The sequence below is a fragment of the Eriocheir sinensis genome, chromosome 30, assembly GCF_024679095.1.
Source record: "Eriocheir sinensis breed Jianghai 21 chromosome 30, ASM2467909v1, whole genome shotgun sequence".
NCBI lineage: Eukaryota > Metazoa > Arthropoda > Malacostraca > Decapoda > Varunidae > Eriocheir > Eriocheir sinensis.
In genome coordinates, this window is record NC_066538.1 from 9,555,021 (window position 1) to 9,570,460 (window position 15,440).

At 41.6% G+C, this 15,440-nt stretch overlaps 1 protein-coding gene and 1 long non-coding RNA gene across 4 annotated transcripts in view; one reads left to right on the forward strand and one right to left on the reverse strand.

The window, feature by feature from the left end:
- The window catches only part of LOC127005567 (uncharacterized), a 31,474-nt gene extending 24,072 nt beyond the window's left edge, over positions 1–7,402 (forward strand). Inside the window, exon 2 of the long non-coding RNA XR_007758720.1 lies at positions 7,244–7,402. This is a non-coding gene — a long non-coding RNA (uncharacterized LOC127005567). The remainder of the gene's footprint in view (positions 1–7,243) is intronic.
- The window catches only part of LOC127005565 (solute carrier family 49 member 4 homolog), a 119,554-nt gene that overhangs the window by 40,038 nt on the left and 64,076 nt on the right, over positions 1–15,440 (reverse strand). For all 3 annotated transcript variants that reach the window (XM_050874503.1, XM_050874502.1, XM_050874501.1), the window contains 3 exons: positions 10,391–10,503; positions 2,434–2,604; positions 1,884–2,019 (listed from right to left, as the gene is read on the reverse strand). In XM_050874503.1, the coding sequence (XP_050730460.1) occupies positions 1,884–2,019; positions 2,434–2,604; positions 10,391–10,503 (420 nt within the window). The remainder of the gene's footprint in view (positions 1–1,883; positions 2,020–2,433; positions 2,605–10,390; positions 10,504–15,440) is intronic.

Consider the following 15,440-nt stretch of genomic DNA (forward strand, 5'->3'; position numbering starts at 1 on the left):
GAGAGAGAGAGAGAGAGAGAGAGAGAGAGAGAGAGAGAGAGAGAGAGAGAGAGAGAGAGAGAGAGAGAGAGAGAGAGAGAGAGAGAGAGAGAGAGAGAGAGAGAGATTTACATAGATTTACATAGAAAATCAGACCACACAGACCCCATGGTCCAGACTTGGTGGTCTGTCCTTAAACCTAAGTGATTTTACATTAATCAGAAGACTCCAAAACGTTGCATTTCTACTCTAGTTGATATTAAGTTGAAGGAAGTGACGGTCGAGCTTAGTTTTGAAGGAGTCAATCGTTACACTGGACCACTGACGGTGGAGCTTATTCCATTCTCGCACTACAACGTTGGTGAAGAAAAATTTGGTGCAGTCTGAATTTACTTGTCTACATCTGAGTTTTACGCCATTGTTCCTTGCGCAAAGTGTCATCGATCATAAACAATGTTGATCTGTCTACATTCGTGAAACCATTAAGTATTTTAAAACATTCGATCAGTTTTCCTCGGAGGCGACGCTTTCAAGAGAGAACATGTTAAGGGTAGAAAGCCTTTCTTCAGAGGATTTGTTGCGCAAGGAAGGGATAATTTTTCGTCTGACGCTGAACACCTTCTAATTTAGCAATATCCTTTGCATGGTAGGGAGACCAAAACTGTACCGCATATTCCAAGTGGGGTCTGACTAAACTGTTGTAGAGCGGGAGTATTACATCTTTATTCTTAAATAAAAAGTTTCTTTTAATGAAGCCCAACATTCTGTTCGCTTTATTTGCTGCATCGATGCATTGCTGTGAGAATTTGAGGTTTGACGCTATTTTGACCCCCAAGTCCTTGACGCATTGAACGCTTTTGAGTTTAACGCCGCGCATTTCGTAATCGAACTTCTTATTCCTCGTTCCAACTTGAAGGACCTGGCACTTGTCTACGAGAGAGAGAGAGAGAGAGAGAGAGAGAGAGAGAGAGAGAGAGAGAGAGAGAGAGAGAGAGAGAGAGAGAGAGAGAGAGAGAGAGAGAGAGAGAGAGAGAGAGAAAGGAAGAGGAACGGAAGGAGGGAGAGCAGGAGAGGGAGAAATGGAGTGTAGCCAATGACAGGGAGAAAGTGAGAGAGGGAGAGGGAGAGGGAGAGAGGAGGGGGAATGGTCCACAATATGTCACGTGCTAAACTGCGCATAGGTTGACCTGTGTTGATTTAGATCTTGTCTTCCCCAACTTTGCTTTAGTCCAACAGCAAACATTAGTGTGGTTACTGTAAGAATGAAGGTGCACAGGGTGGCGGCGTGGTGTGCTGCAAGTACTTTGGCTGGCCACAAAAGTGCTCAATAAACCTCACAATTTTTTTTTTTTTTTTTTTACAGAAAAGGAGACTGTTCAAGGGCGTTAAAAAAAAAAGAAAACAATAATGAAAAAAAAAAAAGGCCACTACTTACTGCTCCTGAATAGAGCACAGAGGGGTCCTGTTACCCTCCTCTTGAAATAGTTCAAGTTGTAGGCAGGAGGAAATACAGATGAAGGAAGATTGTTCCAGAGTTTACCAGCGTGAGGGATGAAAGAGTGAAGATGCTGGTTAACTCTTGCATAAGGGGTTTGGACAGTATAGGGATGAGCTTGATTAGAAAGTCATGTGAGGTGAGGCTGCAAGAGGGGGGGAGGCATGCAGTTACCCAAATTACCCAATTACCCAGTTACTCCAATTACCCAAATCTTTAATCTAATGATATCCACAGGATAACCTGCAGATATTTAACAATGAATGTCAAATCTTCAGATATTGAGGTTTGAATGAATAAAGGAAAAAGAAAAAAATCATTTAAGAAAAGAAAATAGGAGGAAAAAAGGTGTTGGAGTAGAACTTAAAAAAAAATATATATAAAAAAAATGATAACATTTACAAGTTACCTAAGCAGCCTCTTGATATCCTCAGTGAAGGACGATGGCTGTTCATGGATGAAGGAGGTGAGGGAGGGCGGCTTCCTCGGCTTCTCAGGGAAGTATGTAATCACCCCAATGAACAGCGCTGCGCAGAGGCCAAAACCTGCAGCACCACAGTCACCATTATGGTCATATTACAGCACCTCTGATGATTCTAAGCTTTACTGTTTTTGACGCTTTGGAAATTACAGACTGCTTTTCTGTGATATAAGAAGTCCTTGGCAATTACTATGATACTCATCAGTGATCCTATCTCCAAAAGAAAGAGGACTCAGGAATAAACAAGTAGTTCCAAGGAGGTAATGAGAAAAAGAGAAAAAAATCCAAGATGAGAAAACATACTATGCTAGAGTAGGACGGCACTAAATATCTAAATTAACTCACTACCTCTTGTCTAATCACAAACACTTCTTGCATGGGCATCAAAGGAAAATACTTCTTAATGTTAAAAGTATTTCCCTTCCATGTCTTATCACTTTACAATCACAAGCCACAAGCAAAACTGCCATAAACTCACTGATCCACATGTAGTCTCGAATGCTTTTCCTCAGCATGTTAATCTCATCTGGAGTGAGGTCATAGGTTCCATTCCTTGAGTAATTACTATGGTTTCCTGGTATGTGGACCATCAGGGGCCCAAGGAAGAAACCACCTGCATTCCCCAGCTGATTAAAAGTGCAGCCAATACCTGAAAACAGAGGAACACCTGAGAGGGGGAATGTACAAATGTTTATGTAAAAGATAAAAGTAAAAGTAAAACTGTAACAGAAGGAGCAGGCCAGGAGAAACAAAATGGCAAGAAAAGACCTACAGTGCACAGAGTTATGTAAGATCAAGATTCACAAATACAAGGTTTCGTGGTACCTTCCAAATATCCCCCGTTTTAAGTTTCACGCACCTAAACATAAAGTTTGGCAGTCGAGTGATTTGATTTTTTGCTACTGTGATGCCAGCACCGAGTGTTTGTTTATACAATGCCGAGCATGTGAGCACTGTGTGTTTGCACCATTCTCGCTGTTTATAGCAGATTTTAGCATGAACATCTGTGTCATCTGTTGCTGCTAGTGAGGCCAATGATGGGTGAAGTAGGACAGGTGGTAGCAAGAACAGTGATAAAGGGCCAGAAAACTCAGGGGGTGAAACGAAGCTCAAGCGTAACTATGAAAGGAGCTTCAGAAATACAAAGCTCAACAAGTTATGATGATATGAAAAAGAAAAATCTTGCTGAAATGGACAAATGTGCTAAAAAATGCTGACACCCAGCAGGCATATGATGAGCGTATCTACCCACAGCTGACCCATTGCTGCACCACAAGGACATGGTTCACCACCTCCAGCTTTGCCTTCAGTCTTTTCATTAAGGATACCATCTCCAAACAATACATGTAGCTGGTCTCCCTACCATCTTGTAAACTTTCGCATACTGGCACCCTTATGTCACAAATCATTCTTGGGACTGTTCACCAATTCCACCCTGCCTCTGCTCTCTTCATCACCTCTCTTCCATACTTCCAAATATTTGAACAGCTTACTCCTGGTATCTAAACTCATCTGACTTCTCCAGCTCTAATCTTTGCATCCTTAATGTTCTGCAGTCCTCCAACTCACATACATGTATTCCATTTTGCCCCTACTGGCTTTCATTCCTTTTATCTTCAGTGTATACCTCAACAGCTCTAGCTCTCCTCAACCCTTTACTTTTAACTACAGAACACAATGGCTGGTATTACAAGACACTTTCGCTTCTCATACCAGCTATTTCTAAAGGTCAAAGAGGGGGTCAGTCAGGCTCTAATGATTGTTTCTTCAGGTTCATGGCACAGAAGAAGGGTCGAACTACCACCAGGGTCATAAAACTACTCTTGGAAATGCCCGCAACTCCTAGGAAACCCTTGTCAAATATGTGTTCTTGGGCGGCGAAATGTCTTACAGTGCGACCCAATGTCTTTTACAAATTTTATAGTCCATGGAGACTCTTGCTCTTGGTTTCCTTGGTCTATGAATTATCACCACTGCCAATAAAAATGATCTCAAAACATTGATGTAATCTCACTTCCACCTTGGCCCATCTGTCACTCCTACCACATACTTCACCACTGTCATGCTGCCCTCACACATATCATGCACCATTCCTACATATATCTCTGCTACTCCTGACTTCATCATAAGTAGTCCTTCCATATGCACTTTTTTTCATGTAGTTTCAGTTGTGCATGGCTCAACATTAAAAAAGGTTAAATATAAAATTATAAGTTGAAAAAAAAATTGTACACCTATGCCTTCTTATTCGTGGGGGTTAGTGGACACAGACTCATGCAAATAGCGAATTTCCATGAATGTTTGGCATGCCCCCTAAAAAGCCTCTAGACCTGCCAAAAAACAACGAGGGTAATTTTACAAAAAATGTCCCTAATAAAGCACTTCTCTCAACTGAAAGCAGCATAAAATATCATAAAAAGCATTATTCATCAGCCATATATACTATAAATTGTACTGTAATTTCCATAAACTTCTTACTGAAATCTCACTGAAATCACACCTAATTGTTGGGTCCTCACCACAAAGGTTCCACCATTTTCTTATCCAGTTTCAAGTGCTTAAGCATATCATACCATGCAAATTATTTACTAATGCATGCTTCTTTCTATGAAAACCTGGTGATTAAAATCTGACATGGGTATAAACACTAGATCATGACTGCAAGCAGCTGTCAGATGATAAACATAAACAAACAGGTCCTGTCGGTGGTAAGGATGGGCAGGTACCAATACCAGTACCAAAATGAATGAACACAAACTGAGCCGAAGGGTGCCCATACAAATGACACTTTGGAGTTGCCAGCTCCCACACCAAGACTAAAAACAAACCCAAAACAATAACACTTGCTGTCATATGTAATCATTGTCACAGAGCACTGCCTATAGGCCTGTATTAGGCATACAGATAATTCAACATTCGGCATCAAAGACACATTCCCATTTTTTCGAGTCACATTTTGAGAAATGCATGTGTCTTTGACACCGGCAAATGAATTCCTTTTCAAAAATGCCTTCCTAATCTATAAAGTAAGTTTCTGTATGTCATTAAATGTTTTCTATCCCTTTTTCATATCAAAATAAGTAATTAGTTTTTCCATCTTACAAAGATGCATGACTTGCTGAAAGTCAGAAGGTTATTGTAATTTCTGGTCCGAGGTGCCCCCTCTTCAGGTATTATCTCTTATGAGAGGGTGTCCAAGATGCCCCTCTTTATGGACAGGTTGTTTTTAGAGCTCTCCTGCAGAAGTTCAGAAGGCCTATTGATCCAGCGTTGATTGTAGTGAGGAGTAATGCCTTCTGATAGCCCAAGTTGTAGTTTAAAACTGCTGTGGATACAACGAAGTTGACTCTTGGCAGGCCAGCAAACTTATATTTATGACCTTGAACCCACACCTTTCAACGAAATCTTTCATTCACATTTTGAAAGATGAAAAATACACAGAGTAGGGGTTATATTTCAGGCCAAAACTTGGCAGACATAGTGAATATAGATGTAATACTTCATCATAGTGTTGCCATGCTGTGTAACTAAGCCTAAAATTATTTCCCTAGAAAGTGAAATTTTCATCCCTCCCATCCCAAACTGGCCAATCCCCTTGACCCACTGAACCCCAGGCTATAAGTACACATTGCTACACCCCAATCCCAGACATTTTCACCAAATGTTTTGTTCTAAAATGTTCAGAAATGCCCTAAAAACATGATTTTTTTTTTAATGAAAACACCTATCAATGAAGTATTTGCCAGAAAATGCCCCAACAGCATTTGAAGGTCCCCAGCTAGGTCAGGTGTTTCAAACTTGGCCCACCCGGGCTGTCAGCCATTGCCACATCACTGTGGTGGCATGTCTGACCATGTTGTAGAATCTCCGCAAATGTCGTATCTACCACTTAGACCACTTTGTATTAAAGTCAAGTCTCTTTTATCCAAGATTCTTTTAACCGAATTATTCGATTAACCGTAAGTTTTATGAAAACATTCTCATTTCGTTTAACCGAAGAAATTAAAAATTTATCAGAAATCTGAACCTCGTGCCACATATAGCGTGTGTGAACCGCCACCAGCATCTCGCCCACCCCTCAGGCCAAGTTCCCACTATTCCGTTTTCACATTTCCATCAACCATCAATGACGTCATCAACGGAACCCAGGCCCCACGCGGACCCCCGTCCAGAGATGAACTCGAGTTAACTTTTGGGTCCGTGTGCCACTCCAGTGATGTTGAATATTCTGCATAACATGAAAATATGAAATGGAAGACAGTAAACCCTCAATATAACGGACCCGCTTATGATGGATTTTGGATATAACGGACAAGGTCAGAGTCAGAAATCCACAGGAACAGACCAAGAAAAGTTTTTGAACAAACCGCGCCTTGCAACTAGAATTGCGTCTGCTAGCCACCTTGTCCTCCTCCCTTTATCTGCTGTCCCATCCTTTGTTTACAATAGTCTTTTAAGCCTACCCAATGAAAATATATTCCTTGATCCTTGTGGTTTCCATTTAAATAAGAATGTATTTACACTACAAAAGTCTTATTCATCAATCCAGGGGAGGTAAATGTTATGGAAAATAGCCAAGTGTTTGTGAGTGTCGGTACTGACTCAGCTTAGGGTATCGCCCATTACATAGATTAGGTTTCATTAGTTTAAATTTATTCAGCACTCGGTGTAGAGCGGCAGAAATATGAAGCGCAAGATGAGACAGGGTGGTGGCGGGGGTGGCCCATTACACGGGTCTGTGTTGCAAGATATACCTCCTTGCAGAAATAAGCCACCCTGCTGTCCACCACACATGCTCACAGCAGGATAAGGTAGGCGGTGGCTGAGTGGTTAGTGTGCGGGCCCCGCATTAACTGCGCCATGGACGACGTCGGTTCGAATCCGCCCACTACCACCTGGGATTTTTCAGTCACCGCCAAGTGGCCTAAGACTACCCACATGCCACCCATCAACCCGGACTCTAGAAGAAACCGTCCAAGTGAATCAAGAATGAGTTCTGGGGGGCAGCACGAGCCAAGCATAAATGGCGCCACTATAAAAATTGCCTGCGCCATGAAAGGCTTGGGCCAACCATCAGGCCCCTGAATAAAGCCTACAGGCACTATAGGTGGAAAAAAAAAAAGAAAAAAAAAAGGAAAACATTAAATTGCCGAGTTTTGTTCTAGTTTGTCCACTTGTGATCTTTGTGAGCAGGGAGTGAAATATAGTACAGGTAACTCTCGATTTACACGAGTATTGTGTTCTTGAAGAGGTCGCGGAAATCAAAAACAATGTAAATCAAACGAGAGGTAGGTTTCTATCAAAAAATAAATATTCACTTCATTCAGTGGAGAGAGAGAGAGAGAGAGAGAGAGAGAGAGAGAGAGAGAGAGAGAGAGAGAGAGAGAGAGAGAGAGAGAGAGAGAGAGAGAGAGAGAGAGAGAGAGAGAGAGAGAGAGAGAGAGAGAGAGAGAATATCCATATCACCGAGATATCCACTCAGGCACTCAGTCTCAGCCTCATTCGTGTGAGGAAGAAATGAGGGACACCATGAGCGACTGGCTAGTATTGGTACCGGTACCGAGCAGTCTGGTACCGGTACCGTACCGTACAGCTGGTACCGTTAGTACCTGGTGAGTAGCATGGCAGCGTGGGTACTGTATTGTTGTTCAAGTGGCGCGCGGGAAGAACTGAGCTCAGCTGTGTGGCCGCGGTGCCGTGTGAGTCCAGTTGCGTGATATATCTGGTGGCCACTCCATAAAATATCGTGTATAAGTGAAAAAACTTGTGAATTAAACATTTATTTGGATTTTGGACCCCGTGTTATCTTAAAAACGCGTAAACTAAACTCGCACAAATCGAGAGTTACCAGTAACAGTAAGCTAAATGAACCTCTCCCTATGAGCTATTTTGCAACGGCGGCAGCGGGCAGCAGCATGTGCACAACAGGCATTGAAAAGTAAATCATTTAGTGATTTAATGATTTGCGACAGAAACAGCTAGCATATTATTTCATAACACACAAAAAACTACTAAAAAAAAAAAAAGTAAATAAAAAAAAACACTTTCATCTGCCAGTGGACTTGTAAAATTTTACCCATACCTGTAAAAATATGGCCCCTCCATTGGGCCCCACTGTCAACCTGGCAGCCTCAGTGCCTCGGTGTGTGCAGCGTGGCTATACAGACAACGTGCAGACAACATGCACAATAAAAAGAAATATATACCTATGTGTATTAGGTTCGTCGGTATTATTATTAGTATTTTAAAGTTTCGGCCGCTTATATCGGACTTTCGGCATTAACGGACAAAGTTCCCCCCCAATTAGTCCATTATATCGAGGGTTTACTGTACTTAGATACAAAACAACATGTACTAAAGGTCGCTGTGGTCAATGCAGTCCATGTTTGTCAACAAATTGCATGCGATGGACTGACGGAGTGTATCTCATCCGTGCCGGGCTGCCGCTGTTTTGGTGACATCATTTTGACATCATTAACATCAACGGAAACGTGAAAACAGAATAGTGGGAACCTGGCCTGTTCCTGTTGAAGCGCCCTGAGAGTAGGGCGGCCCAGAAGTGGGGATTGCCAGTGTTACCAGAAGCGATATTCATATTGATGTGTGGGTAATGTCTGCAGACGGCACAGTGTTTGTCCAGTACATTTTAAGTCTTCTTCTTGAATTTCTACGTATATCTCATGGGGAAAAATACAAATGAATAAATTATAAACAAAAGGAACCCTTGCATATCAATGCAAGGATGTGGTAACACTGGGTGCGGGCCGTCACGTGATTGCCGACACACACTGAGTTACTACATTCTTGCAAACACCACAACCTCGTACCCTCACACATTATTGTCCCAAGAAGTTTCCATTAGTTCCTAATGGGACCCAGTGCAAGTCATTTTCTACATATTTGTGAGCTTGTTCACTAATAGCCTCTTCCATTTAGCGTAACCCGTTTTGGGGTCGTGATCTGTAGAGTCCCTCATAGAATCCCGACAACCTAAGATTTGGACGCCATTATTGGCCCTGTGTTTTCGCCGCGCTTTTCAAACACTAGCACTAGCGGCGAAAACAGGGCCAATAATGGCGTCCAAATCTTAGGCTGTCGGGACTCTATCAAGGGACTCTACAGACCACGACCCAGAAACGGGTTACGCTAAATGGAAGACGCTATAAAAAGGCAAGATGTGATAATGATGGAATAAATGCTGGTGGTGGGCTGGAGGTCGCCGAAAATAACCAATTGATGAGTACAATACTTACTCTATTTTCCCTTGCAGTATTTTATAGATTAGCATTCATCTGAAAAAATTGACTTACTGGCACTTTAAAGTCCCGTGATTTTTGGATAAAAGACTTGACTGTACTTATATATAGGCCCAATATTGTTTATGAGTGTCAGAATAATTGTGGGAGTAATGTTTGCAAGTGTATTTGGCAGGTGTCTGGGTGGGTTGGCCATTGACCTTGAGAGGGGGTTATGATGGGGAGCGACGCTGCCATATGTTGCCCGGTGCTACGTATCACCCTATGTTATTTACACTATTTGATGTGCATATGCACATATTATATATTAAAATATTTCATTAGCACATACAGTGTTTGTGAGAATCAGGAAGCTTACCTGCACAATGCAATAGGTTCATTCACATTTGTGTGGCAATGTTTACATGCTCAGATGATGAAGGAGAAACGGGATTGAGAGCAAATTAGGTTGAGCGAGTAATATATGTTGCCATATGCAACCTACATTTCCACTTCAAAAATCAGCCTCCTAGGCCACTGTATTAAGGCGCTTGATAGTGGGTGACGCATCATATGTGTTGCTGCTCACTCGATTAATCATTTTACTGATGCATCACGTGCATTGCTGGGGTCCAGCAGGTTAAAGAGGTTATACTGAACAGGTATCCCCTGCTTTGTGACTGGATTACATTCTTGGAAAAGCTATGATAAAGTGAAACCATCATATAATAAACTTGTGGTTTAATTCATTAGGATATGCCCCTGACTCACATATTGACACCTAAAACACCTAATACATAATATTAACAAAAAATTTTGAACTGCACTGTATTTAAATCATTACCAAGGCAAATAAGAACAAATTTACCTATACATTTGCATATATATGTGAAACAGCATAAAATAAAGACTGAATTGACTGTAAAAACGAGTCAGATGGATCAGAAGGAGAGCAAAAGTAATTAAAGAATGAAGATCGTAGAAGTGAAATATCATTAAACAAACCATCGTAAAACAGGGGAGACCTAAACTGCACAACAAACCAACATACTGCATGAGAGAATAATACAAACAAGGTCTATAGCTGAAACGGGAGAAGAAAATAACTAACTAATGTAGAACTTTGGATTCAAGTTTACAGTTCAACATTCTGCATGCATACACACCAGACTTATATTTGCTGGCACCAATTGCATCTACCTGTGGCTGTGGTGCGTTCATTGTGAGGAAACCACCTGGACGAGATGAGGGAAGGGGCAGCCCCAATGATGATGCCTGAAAAGCCATTTAGCACAGCTCCTATGTGGGCCAAACTGTGAAAGAGGTTGTGACGTTAATTTGGTTTGGTGGAGCTGGACATTATCTGCAGTAGGTTAGACAAAATTACTACAATTTTTTTGTTTAATAATTTGGTTTGATAAAACTTACCTGTAGCAATTTGTCATTTTTTGATGTTCATAAAGCAGGATTAAGATCAACACTAATATTCACATGTTATGCCAAGTGTGGAACTGCACAGTGCAAATCAGGGCAGATTACTTCAGATTAGAATACTCTGGTCCAGCAGTATCATCTAATAGTTGTCCTAGGAAAAATTTTATGGTAACTTTCTGAAACTTTACACATGACTCATATTGGGAATGGTATTAGGAAATAATGCTGTAGAAGTCAAGAGACAGAATAAATACAGAAGGGAGAATAATTCAAACAGTGTTGATAAGGACTAATTCTGGTCTTGCTTGCTGAGATCAATGAGCCTCCATGAAAAAAAATATTCCTACAGTAAAGTCTCACATTTAGCATGTACAGATTTGGCATCATCATCATCATCATTTCATCGACGCCTGGTCCTAGGAGCTCCCATCAGGGGATGGCCACGGCAGAAGAGTTTCCATTTTTCTTTATCTAGACACTCCCTCCTTGCCTGCTCAAAGTTTCTCAAAGATCTTTCCCCCCTCTCCCTAACGTACGACTGCACCCTATCTCTCCATTTCACTGGAGGTCGTCCTCTAGCATTCCCTCCCTCTATCTCACTCATAAACACCCTCCTGGTCATCTTACTCTCCCCCATTTGCTCCAGGTGACCAAACCACTTTAAAGTCTGTCGCTTCACTTCTTCAATCAGTCCACACTTCTTCCCTTCACCCCTGTGACACATTCCAAAATGCTCGTACACACTTTCATTACTCATTCCATCCATTCTACTCACACCACAAGCACTCCTCAAATAACTCATTTCCACTGCCTGCACTCTAGACCTCTGACTTTCATTCCAGGCCCATGTTTCACTTGCATATGTGAGGGTTGGTACTATTATTGTATTTCTCAAATCCCTCTTTACCTCCATGCTCACACTTCTGCCATCCATGATTGGCAAATTCACATTTGGTGATCCCAATCAATTGACCCTAATTCTCATATGGCAATTATACTCTCCCATTTGTAGATTATTTAACCCATAATTTTTTGTTATTTATTTCTTTTTTAGGTGGTGCCTAAAGCGCCAGTAGGCTTCCTTGAGGGTCTCTTGGACGACTCCAGCCCGTTAGTGGCGGAGGCGAATTTTATTTATAGTGGCTGCCGTGATATATGACTCTTGCTTGGTCTATGCTGGCCCCCAGTGATCCTCTTGACCGAAGTCACTGACGTTAGGGTTTAACTGTTGTGTGCTTAGGGCGAGCGCGCAGGACTCTCGGACCACACTGCTAAATGCTTACTACAATTTACATGAAAGTTTTTAATCTCCCACACACAATTAATGTTCCAATACTATGCTACACTCCACTGTATCCTTATTTTTTATTGGTCAACATCATGTGGTGGGCTGTCCTTGCCCCCACCCCACCCCCTCCCCCTCCTACACAACCACACCCTTGTACATGAAACAGCTGCCTTTTGTATGTCACCAGAATGTGGTGAGTCACTTTTTTTTCAGTAAAGGAAGCAGCTCAAGGTCAAAATAAATAAATAAAAAAAATTCCCCTGGCATTGATCCAATAAAAAAGGTAAAGAAGAGTGGCCAAAAGGAAGATCAATTTTAGTTGGGGTGTGATGCTAAAAGCGGTGAAGTCAAACCCATAGTTCCATCCCCTAGTTTACTTCTTTCATCAAGATCACACAGGAAAATGATGAATTAAAGGCTACACCGAGTGTCCAGTGGGTGACTTCTAACTTCAAGTTCATGTAACGCCCCACATGGCCACATGAATTGGCACACACATTTTATGTCTATTTGCACAGTTGTGTTTTATCTCTATACTCTTTCCTATGGTTTTCTGGGAGATTTTACGGTTAGTTAAAAATATATCTGACAATAGAAGAGCATTTGAGTAAGTAGGAAACGAGTTCTCATTGTTAACTCGAGGACTACATGTATGTATACATATATATACAGTCAAAGCTTGGTTTACGAGATTAATTAGTTCCGTAATATTGCTTGCAAACCAAAACAAATTTTCCCACTGAAATTAATGTAAATCCCATTAATGTGTCCCATATCTCAAAAAATTATTTATATAAAAATCATTTTACATGTTACTTTTTACAGAATTAAAGTAATCTTACTAACAATAGCAATGATAAATAATATGAAACACAAATCAATGTGTAACAGTTGTTACGGAGACAACTGCAACTGCTAGCTACACTTGAGGGGTAGGCTTCACCCCAGGGTTTAGCAGCTGCAGTTTCCCTATTCTCGGGGCACCGGAACTACATTCAACCACCAACGTGAAGCTAACCCAATGTATCGTCCGAGATGGAAGGTGAACGGGAGTCAGTCACGTCCAGGAGGGCATACAAGATGCCGAGGCTCGCCCCCCTCTGTTCCTGTTGCGAGCATAGTATCCACCATTCCTGTTTTCTTCTTTGCAGCACCATCCCTTTTAACCATCTTTCTGAGGGACATTGTTAAAGCACAAAGAACTCACTGTAGTGCTGAAAACATGACACGAGTGCACGGATGCTATTTCTACGAGTTTACAACACGGACTGAGACTAAAGCCGTCATCTGGCGGTCAAGAATTACCCTAGACTGAGCAGGAATTAACCCCAAATCTTGCAAAATTCTTACATTTCATGTGTCAGATTTTAAAGAATTCCCCCCAATTCTTGGCAAGAATCGGGGGTCCTGTGCAAGCCGAGGCAGGGCTGGGTACAGCCACATTTTTGCTGGCCACACCTCCATAGGCCTATGGCGATGACCATTTCCTGAGCTTCCTATGGGTAACCATAGCTGGGCTTTATCGCGATAAGTTATTGCAATACTTTATTGCTGATAACAAAATCGGGTTATCGGCCATCCACTACTTATTTAAATATATATCGGTAACTTCATTACTTTTGTAACCAAACTAGTGATAATCGCTACTTTTTTTCCGCCTCTAAGAAAAAAAATGTTGCCTCCTCCCTACTGCACATACGTGGCCCGGGCGCCAGGTGTTGTATGAAAAAACTTTGGGGTATGAAATATCTTCGGTGAAGAGATTTCATACTTAGATTATCAACATTAAAACACTAGGTTATTTTTTTATGTTAGACTCAAAAATCAATATATCAAAGAGAAAAATCATTTAATTTTACCCCAAAATGATTATTCATTGCCTCAAATTTAATATTCCATATTCGTTTGTGAGCATGCCATGGTATTGAAGGCACTCGGTGTTGTGTTATTTGGTGTCCCATCGTCAAAAGCTGGTGCTTTTGTTTACAAACACTGGTCTCTTGTAAACTACACATGTTCATAGCAGTAAGCGTAGCCCTGTACAGTCTCACAAACCTTTTTAACACATTAAGAGTTGCTGGAAGGCTGAATCAGACATACAGTACCACCATCCTCGCTGTTTTTAGAATGACACTCTGTACATATAAATACAACTCATACAGAGTGTTGTTCTAGAAACAGCAGGGATGGTGGTAGTGGTACTGTATGTCTGATTCAGCCTTCCAGCAACTCTTAATTACGGTTAAAAAGCTTTGTGAGACTGTACAGGTCTACGCTTGCTGGTCTGAGCATGTGCATGTCACGAGAGACCAGTGTTTGTTAACAAAAGCGCCAGCTTTTGGTGGTGAGGACGCCAAATAACACAACACGGTTCAGGCGTTTCTAGTATTACCGTCCATATGTACGTGTCGACGTGTGGTTTTCAGGTTTTGTAAGTTTTCTAAAATACAGATAATGAAAATTTGAATTCATCTATGTTTTTTCTTTGAAATATCAATAGTGTCGTTTTTGCCTATCGGACTTATCGTGGATTTATATCGGGTATCGATTATCGTTTATCGCCTTTATTTGTGTCTCCAGTTAACGAATATCGGTTATCATCGATAAAGTTTTCCATTATCAGTTATCGGTTATCGGGAATAAGGTTTTCTGTTATCGTGCCCAGCTATGTGGGTAACCCTGCCAGGTGGGGGTGGACATTGAGTTCACGAGTGCTACTGCACCACAGACCATTTTAACCCTTTCATTGCTAAATGCTCGCAGCGAGTGTTAGGCGTATTTGCTGGTGGTGCTAAACGCTCGCTGTGAGCTCCAGCCGCACTCAAATCTCCCGTGTATGAGAGTGTTCCAACACTAATTCTCACAACACAGGATTGCCAATTGAGTGGGTTCTTCACTAAATTTGGTGGAAAATCATATCAGCCCAGCGTGGCAAATCTACGGACAAGTAACTGGTGGATGTTCTTGCCCAATATAGCGGCATTTTTGCATAGCTTCATCTATCATCTGACTGATTCTTTGACCAAATAGTTGTAAATATTGAAGTTGGCAATACTCCCTTGCCAGAATCTCAAAGAGAGATGTCCGCAGTTCCCTCAATATGGCTGATCACCGTGCACGCACCGACGTAATTGTTAACATTCAACACTCCCTGAACATGCATGTACGTTCGCAAGAGAGGCATGCATAACCGACTCCTATAGATCTGGACCTCCTCTTTCCAATGGTGTTTTTGGTTTTTAGCTGTGATGAATAGTTTTTGAGATACAGAGTAAAAAGACCCCCCACTGAGCTGCCTGACTGCACCTGAGGGGATAGTCACATCCGCACCACGTGCAAGGAAAGGGTTAAGGCATCACCGTATAAGTAAGAACTTCCCGGTATGAAAACATCATTGTCACCGTTAGAAACAAGAAATTGAAACGATGCCATTGTCAATATTTTGTGAAGAAAAAGGACGCTTTAAGAAACTCCATCACAGGCAATGACGCAAAGAAGCTACTGAAATACTACTAATGAACTGTAGAT